At 35.0% G+C, this 24373-nt stretch overlaps 1 protein-coding gene across 4 annotated transcripts in view; it reads left to right on the top strand.

The window, feature by feature from the left end:
* The window catches only part of SIPA1L1 (signal induced proliferation associated 1 like 1), a 208294-nt gene that overhangs the window by 110176 nt on the left and 73745 nt on the right, over nucleotides 1–24373 (top strand). For 3 of the 4 annotated variants that reach the window (XM_088145570.1, XM_088145567.1, XM_088145568.1), the window contains 3 exons: nucleotides 17243–19012; nucleotides 21253–21383; nucleotides 22950–23138. In XM_088145570.1, the coding sequence (XP_088001696.1) occupies nucleotides 17524–19012; nucleotides 21253–21383; nucleotides 22950–23138 (1809 nt within the window). In that variant the 5' untranslated portion in view covers nucleotides 17243–17523. Of the gene's footprint in view, nucleotides 1–15550; nucleotides 15573–17242; nucleotides 19013–21252; nucleotides 21384–22949; nucleotides 23139–24373 lie in introns of those variants that run through there. The other variant, XM_088145569.1, reaches the window with a different exon arrangement.

Genomic DNA, 24373 nt, shown 5'->3' with positions numbered 1-24373 from the left:
ACCTGTGAGACAGATTACAAGTATATTATCAATTGTAATATATTAAATCCCATTGTGTTTAAAACCTTATGAGACAGCCTGAAACCTTTTGATGTAGGTGATCTCAGGAGTTTATCACAAAAAGGCATAGTTGTTTAGAGTGAAATACTGATATCTTCTGAACCTTAATTTGAATAATTTTTCTGGATTTATGGGAATTGAATTTCTTGTCTATAGGATTTTTTCTTCATTCTTAGTTTGACTTCCTTTCCAATATTTGATGTCCTCTAAACATTTTGTTATTCTTTCTCTACGTTATACATGTTAGTATATAAATGCTAAAGCTAAATTTGCTGAGATGCCATAAAACTTTCATAAATAACTCCCCACCACTTACCATTTAAGTTTTGTTAGTTCATAAGTATATATGGGAAATCATTTAGGTTTCTTCATAATCTGTTATTAATCTTACAGTTGGGTGCTGCTAGGCAATAAAACACTCCTCTTTTACTCTACTGATGTGTTCATTTGAATTCAGTTTAGTTTAAATCTGGACATCTGAAATAAAATCTAGGCTCATCAACCAGAAGGTTAATTAATTTCACCTTCTGTCAAAGACCACATTGCTCAGGGAGCTCACTTGAAATGCAAATCTTGATTTATTTTTAGCAAACAATTAATCCCTCACAGGAGAATGTGGGTGTAATTGTCGAATCTAGCAAAGAACTGCTATTAAGCCAACTGCCATAGCAGGTGTTGGGTGGAATCTCCGTCAGTTTTTACCAGCTAATAAGTGCTGGTTTTTCATTGTTAAAAACAAAGCAGAATAAAGTTACTCTTAAAAAATGTGTTTCATGTGTACTTCTTCCCCTCCCTTATTTTTATCATTTTAGAGTTTCTCTTTTTACTCCTGATCATAAATCTTAATGTTTTTTCAAATGCCACCCAAAATGCTCTCTTGATTCTATTTCAGAATATCTTCTTGTTAAATTAAATGAGTAAGTATATAACTAGTAATTGAGTTTGATTAAAGAACTTGGTTGACCTATACTAATTCTAAAGCCCTTTTCTAGTGCGTCACTGGCAGAACAGTGCAGTTACTTTATCTTTTTTGTGTTGAAATTAAATTCATTCTTGGTTTTTTATGTAGTTCTGAAAGAATGTTTTGCATAGCTCATATGTGTATTATGTCTATGCATTAGCTTTATATAGAATGTTCAGAATTTCATTGGGTTTGTATTCGGAGTCAAAATATGGTGTTTCAGCAGGAAACGATAGTTTCAGCAAAATAAACACCCAATTTACTGAAATTCCAAACATTCAAATAAACCAGTTAAGGATTTTGATGCTTTGTTTTTATGACACATTAAGTGCTACTATTACTTCTCTATAACTCTTGCTTCACTATAGATGTGCTTATTCAGCAAACCACATTTTTTGTTGATGTAATCTTACCAACCAGCATATTTATTGGGTTTAGCATGTTTTGAACCCATCCCATAATAAGTCTCTTCAAAGTCTCAACAACTAAAATTGCTGCAGTAAATATTATCACCAATATAACATTTTGATCCTGCTGTAAAAACTGTACTTCAAACTAAATGTGAATGAGCTGCCCTTGGTTTTGTAAGGGCTGTCATTTCATGTGTGGGTTTTGCAATAGTGTGTAGTAACAGTTTTCCCCATACCACCTTCTATAGTGCTTGGAGGAAGCTTATAACCCCTTTAGAATTATTTGTATTTGTGCAATACTGTGACTGACACTGTGATCAGAAGTTCATCTAAGCCCTATTACTGGATAAAGAGATTTGGGTTAAACAAATAACCCACAAAACAGTGTATTGTGTCATGTGTTGTTGAACACATTGAGACATCATTCACTGTCTTTGTTGGAAAAAAATATGTGAAACCCTAGGATAAGCAGCCTTCTTAAGGGGGTAAGTTGAGTCACATGTTCCAATCAATAAGATGATTCAGATTGAGGCCCCTATAAAAATATATGTTGGTTGCCACCATCAAAGTCTGTTTTCAAGGCTTAGGTTTCTGGTTCACCTGATTAAAAGAGATGTCTACAGACTTCAGAAAAATGGCTGTCAATGCTCATGATCTGGAAAGAACTACAGAATCATTGCTGAGGACTTTGGACTCCATCATTACATAGGTAGACAACACTATTATTACTCTTCCTAAGTTTGGTCATCCATTGAACATCACTCCAAGAACAAGTGTAGATGACTCCAGAAGGTCACAAAGAACCCTAAGATAATGGCAAAGGATCTGCAGGCCACTCTTCCATTATATGATGGCAATGTTCATAAGGAAAATGCTGTGATAACCAGCTCAGATTGAGAAGAGTCTGGAGGAAGCTGCTTGGGATGCCACAGACAGATACTAGCCTCAAGGGGAGCCTAGGAGTCAGGCATTAGAGACTGACATGGCCAAGGAACACTCAAGTCAGCTAGAGGCAGCAGAAGATGAGGGACTGGATCCAGGACTTCCTCCCAGCCCTAGAGCACATATGGATGAGTGCAGAGCAGAACAGTGGAAATTTACGAGGCTTCTTGCACAGTAAGGGTGTTCCCACCCTTGATATTCTGCTCTTGGTGCAGGCTCCATTTTAAAACTCATAGCTGCCCAGCAGTTTTCCATTGGGAACAGCCTCTCCACTTACCTGAACTCTGTGTGATAAACATTATGTTTGTAGGAAATGAAACACTACATTCCAGCAAAGAACCTCAACTCAGCTGTGAAGAATAGTGGCAGCAGTATCATGGTTTGAGGTCCCAGATAGTTCACAATCATTGAGGGAACAATGATTTGGATTGTACCAGTAAATTCTGCAGGAAAATCTTAGAGTATCTGTTAGTAAGCTGAAGCTAAACAAATGTGGTCCATGCAGCACAACAACAGTCCTAAACACACAAGTTCCGTATTTTTCCATCAATAAGACGCCACCATGTACAAGATGACCCCCACTTTTCCAACCCAAAATTAAGAAATCAATATTTTAAAGATAGTGCAGAACACATTTTTATTTAGTAATTAGTTAACATTTACCTGATACACTCAGTGGGAGGAGGTCCAAACCGTCTCTCTGCAGCTCTTTTGCATAACTGATTACATTCAATCACGAGTGAAACTGCCGATAGCTTGTCTCTGCAAACAGCCTTCCTCTAATTGGTTTGTTCAGCATCAGCTGACGTCAGTTACATAAGGCTCGTGATTGGAGGAAGTCTGTTTGGGAGACAAGCTATTTCACTCGTGATTGGAGGCTAGCAATAGGAGGAAGCCTCTTTGCGGAAACAAAGTATGGGCAGTTTTGCAACCGCACGGTTCTCTCCTCGGCTGACTTCCTTGAATAAGACACCCTTCAATTTTTAGGGTAAGGATTTTAGAAAAAAAGTATCATCTTATAGTCGGAAAAATACGGTAAATCTACAAAAGAATGGCTGAAGCAGAAGAAATTTTGTATTTTGGAATGACTGAGTCAAAGTTCTGTCTATAACCAAACTGAAATGTTGTGACATGACCTGAAGTGAGTAGTTTATGCAAGATATCCCCAAGATATCAGTGAACTGAAAAAGCTCTGTAAAGAAGGAATTGCACAACATATCTCCAAGCCAATGTGCTAGATTGATCATCAGCTCTAAGAAATGTTTGGTTGAATCCTAGTTGCTAGAGAAGGTGCCAGCACTGATTACTAAATCTAAAGTTTAATGTAACATTTTCCAACAATCACAGCTCAATACGTTCAGTAAAGACATGACTCAGGAACAAAATTCTCTTTATCTATTAATAGGATTTAGAGATGAAGCTTGGACCACATTTTAGGTCATAGTACTGTAGGAGTCCAGGTAATTTTAAAAGGTTTACAAACTATTTAATTCATTTAATCAATACATATCACTAATAATAGTAAGAAAGGTACTTCTGAATATGAACGGCTGCTTCCAGTTAATGTAGTTATTAATAATGCATTGATAATTAATTGAGGCCTAATCAGTAGTTCCATGAATGCATTTTAAAGCAGAAGTTCACTGTTTCTGTACACTTAAATCTCTCTTCAAAGGGCATATTTTGATTTTGGTAGTGAGGTTAAAAAATGGATCACTCACATATATTTTGAGAAATATGAAACAATCATTTTAGATAGAGCTAAAAGGATATAATGTACAGCTAGGGATGTTTGCTCTTAAATAAAGCAGTTTGTGAGTCCTAATACCTTGCAGAGCTTTTGAACAAAGAGCAGTGTTTCTCACATTTGTAATAATAATAAAATTGAAGTATAAAGGGCTAGATTGTATACGCAAGCACATTCTTGGCATCATGAAATATTTCATTGTTGTGAGATACTTTCTTCAGCCAAAACCATTTGATCAGCCAGGTGACCATCATCCTTACAGTGTATTTGCCGAATTCATTAAGCTGATTTTCTTTTCTGTATGCAGTGCCCTGTGTAGTGTAGTGTTATCTTTCATTTTCATATAATTAGAAAAGACAGTCTAACAATCTGACAATCTAACAATCTGACAATCTAAAACAGGTTTTGAGGGCAATCAACCCCATTTTCTTATTTTGGGTTAATCATTTCTCTACAGATTAATTTTTGTATTATTATGAATATGTGTTTATACATTGGGTGTAATTTATAATTTCTCAGCTTCTAGACTTTGGAATTAAAAGCAGACCATCAGTTTGTGGAGTTGTTTGGCGTCTACAAATAAATCAGAAGTTTTTTCATTGCTCTGCAGTTTTATATTTCACCTTGTATTCCACTAAAAGAATTGCATCAGCCAGTGACACTCTCCATTTTTTAAATATGACTACAGTAAATTTCTTTATAGTGTTCAGAGTGTTGTGGAGCATTCATTGCACTGCAAATAGCTGATAGTAGCAAACTGTTGGGTGAATTTATTCTTCTTTGCTTTTAGCATTTAACATGAGGAACCTCTGTCTTAGATTCATTAAAACTTCAATACAATATACTGAAATTTAGGTTCACAAGTTAGTGTTTCAACTTGTGAACTTCATTATGACGTTCATTTTCATGTTTGCATTTTTAAAATTCAAATAATGCATGTTTGGACTTTTTAAATTCAAATAATGCATGGTATTTTAAGCTTAAAATCCAGAATAAATGAATTTATTTACTTAATATAACTAATCAAATATGACTAAAATTCTTTTTAATTAAAGGATTCTTCAAGACTTTTTGTTTCTTTTCTTATTTGTTTAGCCAGTGCCATTTCTCACAATATGAAATACTGTTGATCCAAAGAAAAGCATATTTATATGTTATTTTAGTTTTGCTGTAGCAAATCTGGTAGCTAACAATAAAGACCACTTTATTTCTTGTGTTGCACTATTTTTATGTCCTGGGAAAAAGGACACTAAAGCTCCATTAGCACAAGTTATTACAGTACTGTTTTTAATCTTTCCAATATCCTCAAAAAAGTTCAACCAAAATGAGTACCTAAATGAGCACTGCCCCTTTTAATATTTTTCTGCTATAGATGTGTCACAGGAATCAAGTAAAGAATGTCAGCATTTATTTTTACAAGTAAAAAATTACATAGCAGCTTGCATCTGGCTGCCCACTAGGTGGAAATTTTGTTTGAAAACCTAAGAAAAGGTGTGCTGGATCATGTTTGTAACCCAGCATCCAGTTCCATAATGGCATACCAGTTGCCTATAGGAATCCATCAAACAAATCATAGCAGCCTATTAGTTTTTGCAACAATTGATATTAAGAGGTATACTGCCTCTAATATTGGAGGTAAAACAATGTAGTTGTCATTCTTCTGGTTTTTTGTAAAGTCATCTAAGTTGGTAAGTGTCACAAATTCCTGCATCTCCCAGTAATCACATTCACACATTTAGATAGGCATTATAAGTGCAGGAAGAGAATAGGGAGTGGGGAGCACACAAGTTTCATGCAGACAGGAGGGGAAAAAATGTCGGCCTTCAGACATATGCACAGATAATGGCAGAGAACATGACCAGCTAAGACTTCACTGCTTTGCCTGCTTAGTTTGTTGTAGTGTGCATTGTGCTACTGATCCCACATTCCATTGTTTTGCATAGATCTTCCCATTCATTTCACAACAATTTAGTTTCATTTTAGGGAGGTATGACTTGGGCCAAAGTGCCTGGTTTGTCCCATCTCTAGGAAAGACTTAGGCAATGGTAAATACTGGAAGTATCTGAATGGCTAATAGGAATCTGTCTGAAAAATAAAGCTCTGAAACCAGCAAAAACTATTGTGATATGACTCTGAGTAAATTAAAATGAATATCAGTGGACTTCTAGTTTCTGCTTTGAAGCTCCCAGAAACCTCTCAAATATGTATGCAGAAAAGTCATTTTATTTAAGTTTGGATAAATTCAGTGACCAAATCCAAACAAAGAAAGCATTGAGATCTAGGATTGAGCCTAGTTAATTGGCTTTGGCTACTGTTTTCAGGCTAAAAGATCTAACTTTGATTGTGTCCAGTTTTTATGCAAGCTACCAATGCATGAGATACATATAAGAAAATCTGGCTGTTTGGTCTCCAGTGTGCATCCACCTTGCATGTATCTATTAATTTGTGACATGCAGACAACAGTATGTTGGTTTGCAAGGTAGTACCTAAATTAGAGATCCTGGTTTGCATAGAATAGCATGAACATGCTTGGGGTAAAACTAAGTTTTGGTTTAGCTTGTGGCATAATGACCAGAATGTATCAAAATGTATTAGTACTGTGTTACTGTAAGCAAGGATGGTTGCCTGTGGTATCAGTACAACTACAACTGATAAACCTAATCTACATTTTCTTTATCTTACTAAAAAGCACTGTATGAAATCCTATATGAGCACCATTATGTCAAATGTTGCATGAGTGTTGAAGGTCAATATCTGTGGACCTGTCTGGTGATGACCATTGCATATGGAAGATTACAACTTGGAATCTAAGAAAAATAAATGGGGAAGAGTTTGACTTAATGAGTGACATGGCAGAGAAAGTAAAATAGATATGCTATGGCCTGTGAAACTAATGGAAAGCAAATAGATATAATAGACCTGAATGGCTGAAAGTTTTCTGAACCAACACTGTTGACTGCCAGCAAACAAGATAGCAAGCTGGATGCCTGCCACAGTCCAATGATAGGAAAACTTAAACAGAACCTTTAGAGGAAAAGAAGCCTTTTCACTAGTATCTTAAGATAGCAATTGTAAATGTATAATCCTGTAAACAAGCAACAGAACCAATGGAAAAGACAAGAGATACAATGAGGTAGAATTCAGAGTTCTGTGCACAGCACATCAAGATAAACACAACAGAGATGGGGCTTGAAAAGTTGTTCTCACTGTTTTGTCTCGGGGAATGAGGTCATTAAATAAGCCAAGCCAAGCCAAGCCTCATGCACAGCTGAGGCACATTACTTTTTTAGAGTCTGCTCTCCTGGCCTGCTTTTTGGCCAGTCTGTCTGACCTGCAGAGCTCAGCCCTTAAAGCATGCCCCTGCTTAGGACTGAGTGGCTGAACCTGAGTCTCAGAGGCTGTCAGTGGGGGCAGGCAGGGAGTCCTGGGGGCTTACTTCATCTGCCTCAGTCAGAGTGCAGTCATTGGTGTCAACACTGCTGGAATCACTTCCTCCAGGACTATTATCACTAGATGCCCCTGGCTCTTCTTCCTCCTCCTCTTCCTCATCAGAAAACAAGTCCAGCAGGGCTATCCAAAAGTCATCTGATCACATGGTGAGGAATTGATGAATGCATGCAAGGAATTGAAGGCATAGGCTTAATTAGGCGTTGAAGGGCTAAAATACATATCAGAACATTTGAATTGGTATTGTCTAGGTTGTGGTATGTATGAAATAGGAATCAATAGATTGGTGATAATTGCATGCTCCAGTAATTGGTAATAATGGAGGAACCAGGGTTGGGTTTGGGACAAAATCGTACAACATTCTAAATGATTGTGAACCAGGGGATTTTTTGGGAGGGGGGTTGTTAATGATCTGAATGGATGAGTGAGAATATGAGTGAGAATGAATGAGGTAAGAGAGTACTAGCAAAATAATTAGGACATTTGGGGTCTCAAGAATGTGCAAGAATGCTGATTGGTGAGTATCTATTTAGGAAAAGGTCTGTGTTGTAATAGTAAATAGATCATTTAATTGACCCAAAGGATATGCTGATTTCCTAAGATACTGCTTTAAGACAACAGTTTTATTTTTCCATATCTGCCTATACCTTTTATAGAAGACTCCCCCCCCAAAAAACTTTTTAAGGCAAGGGATAACGAGTTCAGTTCTGCATGAATAAAAAGGCTGACTGAATTATCCAAATGTATAGATGCAATTTCAGTGGATAAAACGTGATGGTGAAAACTCCCATTATGTCTTTGGAGTAAGATTAATGTTATCAAAATGAATATTACATTGAGATTAATGTATATCTTAAGAGGGATTCCAGTGTTAATTTCCATTAGATATTTTACACAAATAGGTAAGTTAATAAGAAAAAAAGGTAGAGCAAGCTAAACTTCCTAGAATATCTTTGGCTAACTTATGACTACTTTATGATGATGGTAGCTTAACCTACCAGATTTTAAAAGTTTATTTTAACTTCTATTTTGGGGTGACTGGAGGTTGAGTCATGGCAACTGGACTTGTTTTCTTTTTGATTAGAGACATTTCGCTACTTGTCCAAGCAGCAACTTGGACAAGTAGCGAAACATCTCTAATCAAAAAGAAAAGAAGTCCAGTTGCCATGATTCAACCTCTAGACAATTCCACCTGGATGACTGAGAATCTTCATAAACATTCTATTTTGGGGTGTGCGTGTATGTGGAATAAGACTTATTGCAATTAGTCTCCTCTTTGGGCCCATTTGGAGAGCAAGCATGTAACACCTTTGAAACCTGGCAAGTTTTAGGGTTCAGGTATATTAACCCAGGATGCTCATTTCCTTTGTGAAACCTACTATATGTATTTGGTTTTTAATAGGTAAGTGCTTATGTTTTGATCTTGAATCATATGAGAAATTGACAGTGTGTGTAACTCAAATTTGAAAATAGGAGGGAAGATGTTCTACTGAAACAATTGGGCTAAACAAAAGACTTAATATTTGAAATCAGTTGATTTCTAAGAGTTGTTTTAAAATTTTTGAGAGGTTGTGTTTTGTGTTTGACCTGCCTGCAACATATGCTTGGCACTCTTATTCAGTTGAAACACATATTAACCAAATAGTGTGGCCTTGAATGTTCTAGAAGCCTCTGAGATACCAGCAAATCTACCTTCCTTAAGAGATGTAGTGCTTGAATGGAAACTAACCATTCATAATTTTATGAGACTTTCAAAAATGAAATAAAAGTCAGTATTAGTTATATATTTGAATTATGGAATGAAGAATTGGAGTGTTTACTTTTGGAGAATTTGTGGTTCCAAGTGTTAAAAAATGCGAAATATATTTCTTATGATTTAACAATGAAATTAGTTCATCAGAAAATACTATTCTATGTTTACTGGAGCCTTCGAACAACATTTAGAAAAGTATAGACATTAGATTCTTACATTGGCAATGTAAAAATTTGAAGGTTCCTTAACTCATATGATTTCATCTTGTTCTGTTATAGCCTTGTTTTGGCTTAAAATTACTACATATGTTAATATAATCTTGGGAAGAAATATTATAATTAAGGATGTTCATGTGATGTTGAATTACATCTCCAAAAAGGGTACAACAAGAGGATAATTTTCTACAATTGGAAAGAAACTTACTCTCCTCATTTTAAGGAATGAATTCAGGATGTGAGTTTGTTATCTGTTTTTGAAGAGTCTCAGTGTTTTTAAAATGAGATGATCTGTTGCTATATTTAATAGTATACTTAATGATTGAATTACTTTTATATAGTTATTTATACTTATTTTATGGATCTTTTTCTGTTAATTAGGTTTTTTAAAATTTTGTCCCATTTAGTTTAATCAGCATAATGTATTTAAAGTATTTTTATTCCCTGTATGCTGCAATCACTATAGGTTTTTGGTGATGCAGTTTGCTTTGTATTATACTATTTTAAGAAGTATAAATAATGATAATGAATAAGTGGGCTTACTAAATGTATGGCCTTTTTTTTATGTTAACCTTGATTTTAAGGATTTCAAATATTAATCTAAATAAAATTGTTTATGCAGTTATTTATATAATATGTATAAAAGCAAAAGTGGAAGCCAAAAAATAAGTGAATACTTTTTGTTACTGGCCAAAATTAATGAGTTAAGTAGAGCAATCAGAAGAAAACTGTAAATTGATGGTATTCTGACTAAAAAAACCTGAGTGTTGGTATTGAAGATAATTCTTAATTAGAAGTGCTGCCATTTTCTGTAAAATATAGTTTCACAGAAAATGGCAGCGCTTCTAATTAAGAGTAATGTATAGCTTCATCTAGGCAAAGTTATCTGTGAAATTGGGGGAAAAGTCTTAGAATTCTGTTGCTACACTTTATATCAGGCTTTTCATATGTCTTAAGGATAAGAATAAGCTTCTGAACCGGCTGCAACATAGCAGAGATTACAAATTATTTATGTATGATTTCAGTATGGGATGCAAATAAATTTGATGAGATTAGAACTGACAAAGGGAGTCCCTGTGGAAGCAAAGCACAGATCAACCAGTTTCTGATAAAGATAAGATGAGAAAGAGTTTATATTTCTTGTATGTTGTCCAGGTCCATATACATCAAAATTATAGCCATTTCCAAATTTCTTCAGTCAAAAATTATCAAACGTTGTCATGCAAACTTTGAAATAAGATTAAAGGCAAAGGATCTAGTATTTACCTACATACCTGGTATTGGTAAGCAAGCAGTTGCATATGTTCTTGATGTGGCTGATGCCATAGCATTCAGGACCTAATCATCTAAGTCCATTTCTCTAGGGTATCCTGCATGAGTCAGCCATGTGTGTATATGCATGTACGTATATGTATGTGTGTGCATATGTATATGAGTGTGTGTGTGTGTGTGTGTGTGTACACACACATACACAGACTCTATATACCTCAGCATAGGGCATTTCATTGAATATTCATTGAATATTTATTTATTTATTGTACTTTTATATTGACCCAATCACATGACTCAGTGATATCCGACAGCATAGACATAGAAATGATGCCAAATTGTCTCCCCCCCCCCCCCCAATGCCATAATGTAATATAAATAAGGTAGCACTAAGGTCCATTTAGACAGTAAGGTTTGAAGTACTCTCAGGACTAAAGTTGAGGGAATTAAATATATTTCTGGGGCAATTTATTCCATGGTGTTAAGGTAGCCATAGAGAAGACCTTACTTATCCAGATGCCTCTTACTTTTGCATGATGACGGGACATGCATAGGCACTTCAGATGATCTAACAGGATGGACAGATTCATTTTGAACAAAATAGTCCTGCATTAAATCCTAATATAACTTGGGAAATGGCAGTATCCTTGTGTAGTATAACTTGTATATTCATATTTAAAATGAAGTTGAGTAAAACTGAAATCATACAAACATGCATGGGCATGTTATATGAAACTATATTGTACTTACATAGTTATAAGAAGGAATTTTAAAAAAGAATGGGTGTGCCATTCAGAGAGGCAGAACTTACACTTTGGTGGGGGGAGAGAAAGAGCAGAGGAACACCTTTAATAGCATAAAGATAAATGAACTGGGAAATAGAAAGTATTTTTGTCATTTGCTAAGGAAAACAAAATGATCTTGTATGAAATTTCATTTACTGTTTATCTTTTCATCTTTCTGACTTTTGTGCATTCTTAGTTCCTAAACTCTGTTACATCCTATATCAGACAAATGATGAAAAATGTGCATACCTATCTATTGTGGTCTACATGCACATATTTACAATAAATGAGTCTGATCCTGAGTGTTCATTGTCTAGCTTAGAACCAGCTGTGTAAACTATTCTGAGCTTTCCAGAAGATAAGTAATATCCAAGTATAATAAATGGAAGATGTGGATCTTTGTATAACCGGTCTTGCATATATTTTTTTTCTGTGTATGAAAGAAAAATGTGAGAGGTTGGTAATAAGTATCCCATCATAATGAAGCTTATCCTTTTGACTACTGAAAGTTCTGCTTAATGCATGGGCACCAAAATTCCTCACGTTAGTTTTGAGGCCAGATTACTTACTACTGTATATCTTAGATTTTCAAAGACCGTTCTTAGTTTTCAATATCTTCAGGTTGCACTTTTTTTAACATAGAATGTTTCATGCATTATTGTAATATGGTGTTTCCATCAAAAATGTCTTTTATATGGATTTTGTCTCAGAAAGCTAACTTTTTTTCTTAGAAAAGATGTTGATTGCAGGGAAAGATCTGATATACTAAGTGCATATTACAATATACTGTGAGATTAGATAATCTAGTTGGTCACAGATGAGAGATCTCCTGGCATAGCTACATACTCATTAGTATCAGCTTTTTTCACTTGTATTTTTTTTTTAAATGATCAGCTACTCATCTAATTATGGAGCTATGTCTCCAAGAAAAAGTGAGGGTCTTAACCATGTTGGTATCTTGGGCCATTCTTGAAGGCCCAAGATGTAATGAAGCAGACACTTATGTAAGGTCAAAACAAAATCTGCTTTTCTGCTTTTTTCCTTTCACAGTGGAATATGCTCTGTTATCACACCTATATGAAGGGCAAGGATGGCATTTTATCTTAGATTTCCAGATTACCATGCAATTTGAATTTTACACGTTAGTGACTACCCTGAACTAAGCCTTTCTCAACCAAGCACATTCAAGGTGCATTCGACCAAGAAGCGCACATAAAAATAATGTATCACAGTCTTTAAACCTGATTAAAATAATTGGTGATTATAAGATGGTATAGCCCTGTAGATGTTATCCTGAACTCCATAAAAGAAAAATAAGAAATAAATGTTATTGAAATAAGTGTTGTTTGATGACATTAAAGTTCAGAGCTGAAGATGATGTGAGAATATAGTTCAATTACCTTATTATGTTAAATAATTGTAAAATACTATTTAATAAATATATTTTACAGAGTGAATTTGAGAAGCAGAGAAAAAAAGCTAAGGTAGCCAATGACAGATCAGTCCAACTCTTTTCAAGATATTTATTCTGGCCCTGTTAGAACAGTTCAACACATTACCAAAAAAAAAAAAAAAAAGGTAAAAATACAGCTGTTTCCTTCCTGATTCTTTCCAAACTGGGAAATAATCTAAAATTTACACATCTCAGTCCCCACCCTGTAATAGTATGTGGATTACTTTTGTTATTTCTCTCCCTTCAGCCCTTTCCAGTTTATTCCATACTAATTTTTTGGCTTGGACTCTTGAGTAATTATTTTTAGAAGAAAATTATTGTATGCTCCTGAGACCATTTAATCTATCTTAATTCTCAACACATTTCTTGCTTTGTTGATTGCTGGTAAATTATAATCAACTTGGATGATCACAGTTAACACTAGATCAGGAATTACTCTTAAATATTTATAATTTCTACACTTTGCTTTACATGTTAAACATAGAATTCCTCCTAGTAAATAAGGATCCAGTGATTGATTTCTTCTGGTTAATAAAGTCATTAAAAAAACCTTGTTTTCAAGAAAAGAGCTTTAAATAATTGGCAGCCTCAGCTGGCCTCTGATACCCTCTGATAATTTGCTAATGCCCAAATATTTGCTCTTCAAAGTATATTTTACATATCAAGATTGCAGCTTACTGTTGAGTTATATTGAATGTAAGATACTGTATTTTTACTCTCAAGACTTTTTTCTTTCATTTTATGGCAATTGTATATTGATGGTGAGAAAACTTAAGGGGGGAACAGATATAAGACTACCAACTATGAAGTGTTCTTTTCCTTCATAGTTTAGCTGGCAATTTAAAGACTCAGTTTGCACTATAAAGTTTTTTGAGAACTTGATGGTCTTCTTAAGACTTTATTGGTATGCCTTGCTTAAAGACTGCCCTGTTTAGCAACCATTCAAAATTACGATGGTGCTAAAAAAGTAACTTTACGAACAGTCTTCACATTTACAACCATCACAGCATCCCACGGTCACGTGATTGCCATTTGCATGCTTTAAAACCAGCTTCCGACAAGCAGAGTCACATGATGTCTCACTTAACAACCCACTGTGACCCTCTTAACAACCAAATGGGAAGTGACGTTGTAAGTCCATAGCAGTCACGTGATGTTTCACTTAGCAACCACATTGCTTAGCAATGGAGTTGCTGGTCCCAATTGTGGTCACTAAGTGAGGACTGCCTGTAGTGTCACTTATATTTATTGCTGATTTTTTTAAAAAAACCTTTTTTGTTAGCTTAAGTTTTAAAAATCTGAATTGTGTAGCAGAAATTAATACCTTTTCTGAAACTGAAGATTGAAATTTTGGAGCTTGCTTGCTTGTTTGCTATTTCAAGCAGAGCGTAAACTGGCTTCTTGGTTAGATTTAAATATGAATTGTTTTATTAACTTATTTAAATAACAGTGTAACTATTGTGTTGCCAGAGTAAATATGGCATGATATAATGAAAAATTAGAGAGAAAGCGTGTGAATATTGCATCAAACTTTTAAAGGCTTTGGGCCCACAACAAAAATATTGCAGCAATTACCATTCTTGTTTGTCCTCTGCTGCTCTTTTCTGCGGTATGTTAATTTCAGAATCCTCCATTAAGATGGGGTGAATGTTAGAGGCAGAAAATGTTCTTCCTAGACTTTTAATTACTGTGGAAAAGGCACTTGTTACTTATGAGAAGAGACTACACAAATGCTCATTTCCCTAGATCTGTCAGAATCTTTGATTTGTACACAATACTGCTCCGTCAGTGTGGTGCTGGTTCAGCAGCATCCTTGCATGCATAGACTTGGTAAGTATTTGAAGGCCAACTCTTGTATAATTGGTTGACTTTATGAATAGGATCCTCTTTTTTTGAACTAAAGGGTGTATACAGCAGTACAGGATTTTATGCTGACATCCCTTTACCTTTGTCTACTCTCTGCCAGGGTGCATTTCTGGAGGTGGTGTTTTGTTGTTAAAACTCTTTAAAAGAACAATATAGCACTTTATGATCAATTTAGGGCGAGTGTGATGTAGGAAGAGTTTTTTTTTTAATTTAAGCATCTGTGAAAATTAGAATTAAACAGATACTTTGTTCATTACAGCCATATTTTAATGTACAAGAAATCTTGAGTACAGAAAACTTATTTCTCTATGAAAAGATATAACAGGATTTTCTTAAGTTTTCCCCATCATATATTTGTCATTTTTAGATCAGTATAACTATAGGTAAAAATACAAACACTTTAAATATTTTCATTTGCTGTTTGATTTCAACCGTGTGCCATATCCCATACTGTTTTAGAGCGTATCCAGGCCTCAGGAGCTAGTCTGTAGAATGTTTATGAGGCTGCACTGGGAAAGAGATGGGAAGAGCTCAGTTACACATACAAAATACCATTTGCACTTCTATGGATGCAAGCCTAGAGAAGAATTCTGAAATTATTTATTCTTAACAGTGCTTTTTAGAATACATGTTTGTTTCTGGAACATCAGTAGAGGTTAATCAAGTGAGTAATTCAGATTACTGCCCTGCCTCATCTGAGAATCAAACAAATCATCAGACATGTATGTTGCTTTACTAATGATGAGGACCTTTATAAGTTTCTTTTTGTTGGCTACCCAGATTTGTAATAACTGGGGGATAGATGTGGCTGGTGGGCTTCAACATGTTAAAATGAAAGGCAAAAGCATTCCATATCTAGTTCCGTCATGTTTTCCCCTTCTCAGTAAACCATTACCTAGCAGCAAAAGGAAGGACCGGAAGTCTGGCTCCTTTCTGAACTGTTTCCGTGTCAAATGGGAACAAGGTTGCAATTTTAAGAAAGGTGCCTGATTCTGCTTTCCCCCACTCCCCTCCAAAACCCCATTTGCTGATTCTTGGTAAATGAGCACAGAGTAAGCACGGTCAGATGGGTGGGAGGATAAGAGTTCACTAAAGTCATCTCCCCAAGGATGATTCTAAACCAGTGTTTCTCAACCTTAGCAACTTTAAGATTTGTGGACTTCAACTCCCAGAATTCTCCACCCAGCATGCTGGCTGGGGAGTTCTGGGAGTTGAAGTCCACATCTTAAAGTTGCCAAGGTTGAGAAACACTGTTCTAAACCTAGAACTAACCCACATTTTAGAAATGGTTTTGGTAAAGATTCAACTTATTCTGAGTAGTATCCGAGCTGATCAAGGAAACCTGGCTTATAGCATCTGTATCTTCCTGTACAGTGTTTAAATGTCAAAAAAAGTTATTAATTGCTCAAAACTTGTACTTTTTGCTTAATTGCTCAAATCAGTGTACTTTTTGAAATGTAAATATTTGTCATGAGTATGAGAAAGCTACTCTCAGATAACAGGGAGATTTTTGTTGAGTTCACACCAGAAAGAGTCTCTTTGTCTGTCAGCAACCTTTATTTACATTTTCACAAGTTTTACATAGCATGTAGTTTGACCCTAAGAGAGCTTTTTGCTGTCATTAGTTAAACTGCTCACACATTATTACTGCTACTGAACTTGTATATTTTTTCTTATATTTCATACAAAATAATTAATAACAAAATAAAATAATAACAAAAAGTAAAAGCAGCAGTAAAAAGTTGAGCCTCATATTAGCATTAAAGATTATTAATAATTAAAAGACCTGGAAGAATAAAAATGACCATGTCTGGTGCTGATGGTACCAAATGTATCATGCTGAGGAGGGTGTTCTGAAGTCAGGAGAACAGCCACTGAAAAAGGCTTTTATATTCCTTTATTCCCTCAACAGCCTGCTTTGTCCCCCCTGGCCTAATCTATCTAAAAATAACTTCTGACATAGGGATGATAGAAATGGGAGGAATAACAAAAATGTGGAAAATGCCTTCTGAAAAAATGACTTGCATAGCATTATTTTAGGATTTGGTTCATTCTTATTGAGCTAGACATCTGTTATTCAGAAGTGTTTAACTGTTTGAAATGCTAACACACTTTCTATAAATATTGAGCTGGAAGAAATCTATTTTATACATGAAAACAATCTTATACATTCCTCTTTATAAAAACTGTAAGATATCAGCTATGTCCTGCATTATCACTGATACATGTGGCAAAATATACTGAGAAAGTAACTACTCTAAAAAGCTGTTCTGTGTTTTATAACTGAATTTATGCAGTGATTAATTGCTCTATGTACTTATTTGTTTGCTCTAGGTTTAAAGCAAGTATTGAAACTTTGGCCCTCACTTTTTTTGCATGTGTGGAAAGATGACTGCTTGTTGAAATGGATGAATTTAGATTCCAAAGAAGTGAAAAATGACCGAAGAATAGCATCTTTAGACCATTTGCCACTGAATTAAATGATCACAACTGGGATCTCATGCACCCCTCATATTTTCTGGAGGACCTTCTCCAGAAGAGAGTTTTACATTTAAAAGGCCGAGATGAGTATATTTTCTTTTGGAGCTTACTAAGACTAAATACATTTTCCAATAATGACCAGCTTGAAACGGTCCCAGACTGAAAGGGCTGTTGCCACCGGAATATCAGATGTTACCCCTAAAGTCCATTCAGATGACTTTTATATGAGACGCTTTAGGTCACAGAATGGTAGCTTGGGATCTTCAGTGATGGCTCCAGTAGGCCCTCCACGCAATGAAGGATCACATCATCTTACTTCTACACCTGGAGTTCCTAAAATGGGGGTTAGAGCAAGGATTGCAGACTGGCCTCCAAGGAAGGAGAATGTCAAAGAAAACAGTAGATCAAGTCAAGAAATGGATACATCAAACTGTCTGGATAGTATGTCTTCAAAAAGTAGTCCAGGAAGTCAGGGAAGTTCTATTAACTTGAACAGTAGTGATTCTGTCATGTTAAAGAGTATCCAAAACACACTTAAAAACAAAACAAGACAATCTGAGAACTTAGATTCTAGATTTCTTACACCTGATGGTTACCACAGCTCTCCAAGAAAAGCTCTTCGTAGAATAAGACAGCGTAGTAATAGTGACATCACCCTAAGTGAGCTTGATGTAGATAGCTTTGATGAATGCATCTCACCCAGTTATAAATCAGGACCATCACTGCACAGAGAATATGGCAGCACCTCATCAATAGATAAGCAGGGTACCTCAGGCGAAAGTTTTTTTGACTTGTTAAAAGGTTATAAAGATGAAAAGTCTGATCAAAGAGGCCCAGTCACCAGCAAATTTAGCGAACTCCTTATAGCTAGTGGAAGTAAAGGTTCTGGATTTTCTTTGGATGTGATAGATGGACCCATTACTCAGAGGGAAAACCTTCGATTATTTAAAGAAAGGGAGAAACCACTGAAGAGGCGTTCAAAATCAGAGACGGGGGATTCTTCGATTTTTCGCAAGCTGCGTAATGCCAAAGGTGAAGGAGATCTTGGAAAGACTTCAGATCTAGAAGACAGCAGATCAGAGGATAGTGTCAAGCCTTGGACTTGCCCCAAATGTTTTGCCCATTATGATGTTCAGAGTATATTATTTGATTTAAATGAAGTGGCAGTTAACCGGCACAATGTTATAAAAAGAAGGAATACAACTACTGGAGCTTCTGCTGCTGCAGTTGCATCATTAGCTTCTGGACCATTATCCCATTCTGCAAGTTTTAATTCCCCTATGGGTAGTACAGAAGAACTGAATTCCAAAGGAACTTTAAATGTGGACCAGGGAGATGATAAAAGCAATGATCTTGTATTGAGTTGTCCGTATTTTCGTAATGAGATTGGTGGGGAAGGAGAAAGAAATATCAGTCTCACCAAATCTAACTCTGGATCCTTTAGTGGCTGTGAAAGTGCCTCTTTTGAGTCTACTCTTAGCTCTCATTGCACAAATGCGGGAGTGGCAGTACTTGAAGTACCCAAGGAAAATCTGGTATTACACTTGGACAGAGCTAAGAGATACATTGTTGAACATGTGGATCTCGGTGCATATTACTATCGGAAATTCTTCTATCAGAAAGGTGAGCAGTTATTAACTACTTCAGAAATGTTGCTATATACTCAACATTCACCTAAGAATTGCCTTGATGCACAGTGTTTATTTATATACTGGGGCCTGCGCAAATCTTCTGTGGGACGTTTTGCTTTGGTAAAGGCTTGAGAGAAGCACCCCGGCCTGCTCATTTCTAAAAGAAAAGAAAAGCAGTTAAACTGCTTTACTTCACAAGCTTCACCAGCATTTTCAAGCCCCTCCAGACTTTTGCAATTGCCCTTTGAGGCACATACAAAATAGCTCATTAAGTTAAATCATGCCACCTCTTTCCCTCTACAAGGTGAATTGTGTACCCTTTCCAGTGTGAAGTTCTTTATCAAAGTAAATCACCACACAAACCTATCATATGCTACTTGTAATTTATATACACACATATGACAAATTTTGCAATTTGTTTTTTAATACTCTGCAAGAATTGTCTTGAAATATATTTAAGGCAGAGCTAGAAAGAGGTGACTTTCCTCATAGGCTTGCATTCTTCCTCATCTTTCCTTCTCTTTTCCAGAAGCTTTCACTTCTGTTGTGAAGTTACTATGTGGCTTGAACTGGGAACTGTACTTAACTTTAACTATGGTTAATTTAATTTGAGGGTAGCCTCAAAAACAACTCTTTAAAGATGATGTATTTGAAAGTGGCTTGTTAATAATGACCACAACCTCTTGATCTTGATTTAAATAGAAGCAGAAGCCTTTCAGTTCCTGAATCACATGGGAAGTGAAGGAGAGATTTTACTTATTTGTCAAATTTATATGTCCGCCCATCTCATAAACAAGTGACTCTGGGTAGTGTACAACAAAGCTAAAAAACAATATATACAAAACAATTGTTGTTGTTATTATTATTATTATTATTATTATTATTATTATTATTAAAAACTTAAAATTATAAAAAGCATGCACAACTTTAAGAAGAACATAGGCTTGCATCATTTAATGTGACAAGCAAATGTAGACATAATTCACAGTAATACACACTTTTAAGGACTGCAAATACCTATACATTTAAATGTGTGAAATAGACTTCTATTTTTTCTTTTTAAAAAAACCAACAACTGTACATACATTGCTCTTATTGTCTATAAAAAGAGTATCATCAACATAATTCTCTATCTTTGATAGAAAGTCTTCTTTGAGTTTAGTTCAAAGTCCTGGTGACTTTATAGACAAGTTCATTTAGTTTTCTTAGTACGGGAACTCTTTGCTGCTACTTGCTTCTGAGATTTTTTTTGCATTGTTCCATTCTGATCTGTAGTCTAGTATTTCTTGGTTATTACCCATCCAACTATTAACCAGGTCTGACCAGTTTAGTTTTTCAAGTCAACATAGAGTTGGAACTTAATGAAATTCCATCTGAAAACGTTTTTATTTATTTTGGCAGTTGACAAATCATGATAGTTCATTGCCTCTGGTTTGTATGTTTTATTATATGTTTTATTATATGTTTTATTTTATGTGTTTTATATTTTATTGCACTTTAAATTATGTATACCTGGGAATGTTTGGCATGCTATATGGTTATGACACATAAAAAGAAAGAATAACAGGAAAGAAAGTTTAAGATTAGAGTACTTTTGAATGACCATACTTGAAAAATCAATTCAGGTAGTCCCTGGGTTAAGAACACCCGGTTTAAGGATGGCCCATAGTTAAGAATGGAGCCTATTGTAGCAAAATTCGAATTAAACACACAAAGATTCGAGTTAAATACAGAATGGTTCAAGTTAATTACACAATATTACTTATACAGTATTATACAATACTGTAGAATATACAGTAATATTATTCCAGCTTACATACAAATTCGACTTAAGGACAGACCTTGGGAATGGAGCTCATTCTTAAACTGGTGACTACCTGTATATGATTACATACAATGGAGTTTTTACAGTGGAACATGTAGCTAGATGATCATAATTATAGATATTTCTGTGTTTGATATGATTGGAGTACGAATCACCAAAACCTCTAGATGGTGCTCAGGTGTAACTCTGATTGCCTGATCCACATGTTACATTTGTCTTATGTTTTTGTACCCACACTTGGTTGGAACCTGCTTGTGTTTGAAACAAAATTATTCTATCTCAACCAGTCCTAAAATCTAGATGTATTATGACAACATTGATATGGATGATTCCTTTATGAAGTATAATTATTCCTTCTTTTGTCCACCTCCATCCCCCAAATACATGTTTGATTTTAATTGCATAAGAACACTGGAACTACTTTGGGGCAGATGAAAACCTTGGTCCTGTAGCTGTCAGCATCAGAAGAGAAAAACCTGAAGAAATAAAAGAAAATGGTTCCCAGTACAGCTACCGCATTATTTTCAGGACTAGTGAGGTAAGCAATGCATAGGCAGTAAAGAAATAAGAAATTTTATTTTCAGTGTTGAACTTGTTACAAAGTCATATGACCTAAACATTGGAAGGATAATAGCTTTCAGTAAATTAATATTATGCAAAGCTTGTAATCTCTGGATCATAAACATTTTATAAAACTTAGAGAAGATTTATTAAAGTGAGATCTTCCTGTACAAAGTATTCTCTCAATTTATATAGCATTCAAACTAAATATCCCAAGATTCTTGTCAACCAACCAGGATTGCTCTTATGCATGGTTATTTTATATTTCAAGAAGTAAGAATCAGAAATAAGCTAATTAAAAACCCACATAATTGTTTTTATAACAACACTGGGCAGAAATCTCACACAAATGACATGCAGTCTAAAATTTAATGGCAGTCTTTGGTGAGGTTCTTAGAGTTGGGGGGAGGGGTGTCATTTTAAACTACGGATGTTATGCTATGGTTATAGCTATGGATATATACACTGGAAAGATAAGGCAAGCTTTTATGTAATGCAAGTTTTTGTTTTTGCTTGTATGGAAAAGTTAACTATTTATATTTATCAGCTCTAAACATACATTTCCTTAGACTATGTAAGGAATTGCTATCACATTGTACAATATGAGCAAATATCAAGTAGTATGAGCAATGCCCAGCCCCTAAGAAAGGTTTCTTAACACTTTAGGACACAAACCTGAAGCTTTATGATAATGTTATTTTCTTAATTGTTATTATTATTTTCTGTCTTTCCTTTATGCAAATATAAGAAGATAGACTATTATTACAGCTTTATATATGTTCTGTATTAAAGACAATGCTATTTGATGGCAAGAATGCTTAAGTCTTGATTGTGAAGAATACAGCTTTAGCTTTTCTGAGATGAAAGTAGAAAAGTTTGTTAGAACTAGCAGAGGTATGCAAAGGCACAAATCCATACTTAAAACATCCTTTAATTGATCATAAAAAGGGTATTGATATTTAAAAAGGGCAACAAAATGGTCAGACTGAGGGATGGTGCATAATGACTAGACAGGTAATAATCTATGCAACTATTAGGTAAAACTTGTTTTGCTTTAGTAATTTTTGCTGGCTTCCACAACTTTTAACAAAGTCATTCCAATAAAAGAAATAATGTATTGAATGGTTTTCACTATCACTTATTTCAAAAATATTATCTATTTCATACAGAAACTACACTTAATGCATTGTTGGCTTTCTTTGCTACTACAGTCATAATTCTTTGAACATTACTGAGAACATGCTGAAAGTGGCTCTTTCCTGTGTTTGTGGAGAGCATAGGAAGGGAAAAAATCCAGAAAGGAGAGACATATTTTCTTTCTGTAGTATATTTCATATTGAAGTTGCACATAGTTTTCTTCATATATTAGCCCTACACAGAAAAAAGCAAACGTGCATCTCAATTAGTAATACGTTTTGTATTGTCCTGTCTCATTTAAACTGATACTATGTGGATTAGAAAATATTATTGTTGCATATATCCTGTGTATTACTAGCACATTTGCTTCACTGTATATCTCGGTAACACAATCTTTGATTTCTAGCTTACAACATTAAGAGGTACTGTCTTGGAAGATGCAATACCTTCAACTGCAAAGCATTGCACAGCCAGAGGGTTGCCCTTGAAAGAAGTCCTAGAACATGTGGTTCCCGAACTAAATATACATTGCCTCAGGTTGGCTTTCAACACACCTAAAGTCACAGAGCAGCTTATGAAACTTGATGAACAAGGGGTAAGATTTAAATTACATTTTTTTGGTCTTTAGTTGGTTAGTCTTATAATAATAAATCTGTTGGTACATTTTGTTCATCTTAGAAATGTTCTAAGATACATGCCATTTTAAAGAGATAACTATTTTAATTATATTATCAATTACCAATTATTTTCTTCATATACTGCCACAAGATACTGCATAAGAAACTGATACAAAATTATGCCTTTCTACCTATGACATTTTAGATACTGTCACAATATATTCTAACAATGAACTTCGTTAGGTTCTTAGTACTGTTTGTAAAACATTAATGGAAAGTTGTAATTCTGTCATCTTATATTAATCAAAGCTTTGCAGTTAACGGCATTCAGTTCAGGTATTTTGGGATCAATTTGGATATTTGGGGATAAAGCTAATGACGTAGATGTATTCTGTACCTGTTTTCTGCCTTTGTGCTAGTTGAATAACCCCTTCCAGGAGATGAACAGGAACAATGTTATCCTTTTGATTAGCTTATTGTTCTCAGCAGCTTTTATTTCAATCAATTTTGGATTCTTTCTGAGCTGCCTCAAAGGTTAGAGCTGCATAATTATTCCAGTATCTCTTCCTTTTCAAAAGGGTGTTCTCAGAAAACAGTGCTAGTGTACTACTTTGGCTTATGGAATATTACAGGTTTCCATTTTATTTCTTATGCTAACTTTGGAAATAGGAGAGACCATCCACATATTTGGACTGAAGAATCACTAGTAGGAAAAATACACTCAACTCATTCTCAGTATCTGATCATCAGTTTAAGGGTAGATGGAAATGAACAAGTTGAAACTTGTCCAAGATGGGATGCAGGTGCTGTAATTCAGAACCTAAGGCAATTTGGGAGATGTTAATATAGTCTTAGAAGTGCTCCTTGAAAAAACCAGTTATGCTGAGAATGCTTCTTTTTCTAGCATAGATATGTAGAAAAAAATCAGAGAATTTTCTCTCATTTTTTAGGCCTTTTGTTTGAAAAGAAATTAAAAGGATGCTTAATTATTTTCCTTTCTTTTTAACAATATATGACATCTTTAACTGTTATATTTTTTTCTAGAATTGTAGTAACTTATGGTGTAACCAAAATGGACCTGTAGAGGACAAGAGCCCTCACATTTCTTATACCAGCTCAAAAGCACCCATAGTCAATTTTTTCAGTTAAGACTGGCGTTTGAGATTTGATTTTTGCCATAGCCCTTAAGACTTCAAACATGTACATGCCTGTG

This window comes from Python bivittatus, unplaced genomic scaffold, assembly GCF_059951505.1.
Source record: "Python bivittatus isolate LINGU-HERP-01145 unplaced genomic scaffold, Pbiv_v1 ctg000480_np1212, whole genome shotgun sequence".
NCBI classification, from domain to species: Eukaryota; Metazoa; Chordata; class Lepidosauria; order Squamata; family Pythonidae; genus Python; species Python bivittatus.
The sequence above is the reverse complement of the archived record's forward strand: the minus strand, read 5'-3'. Positions and strand labels throughout refer to the sequence as shown.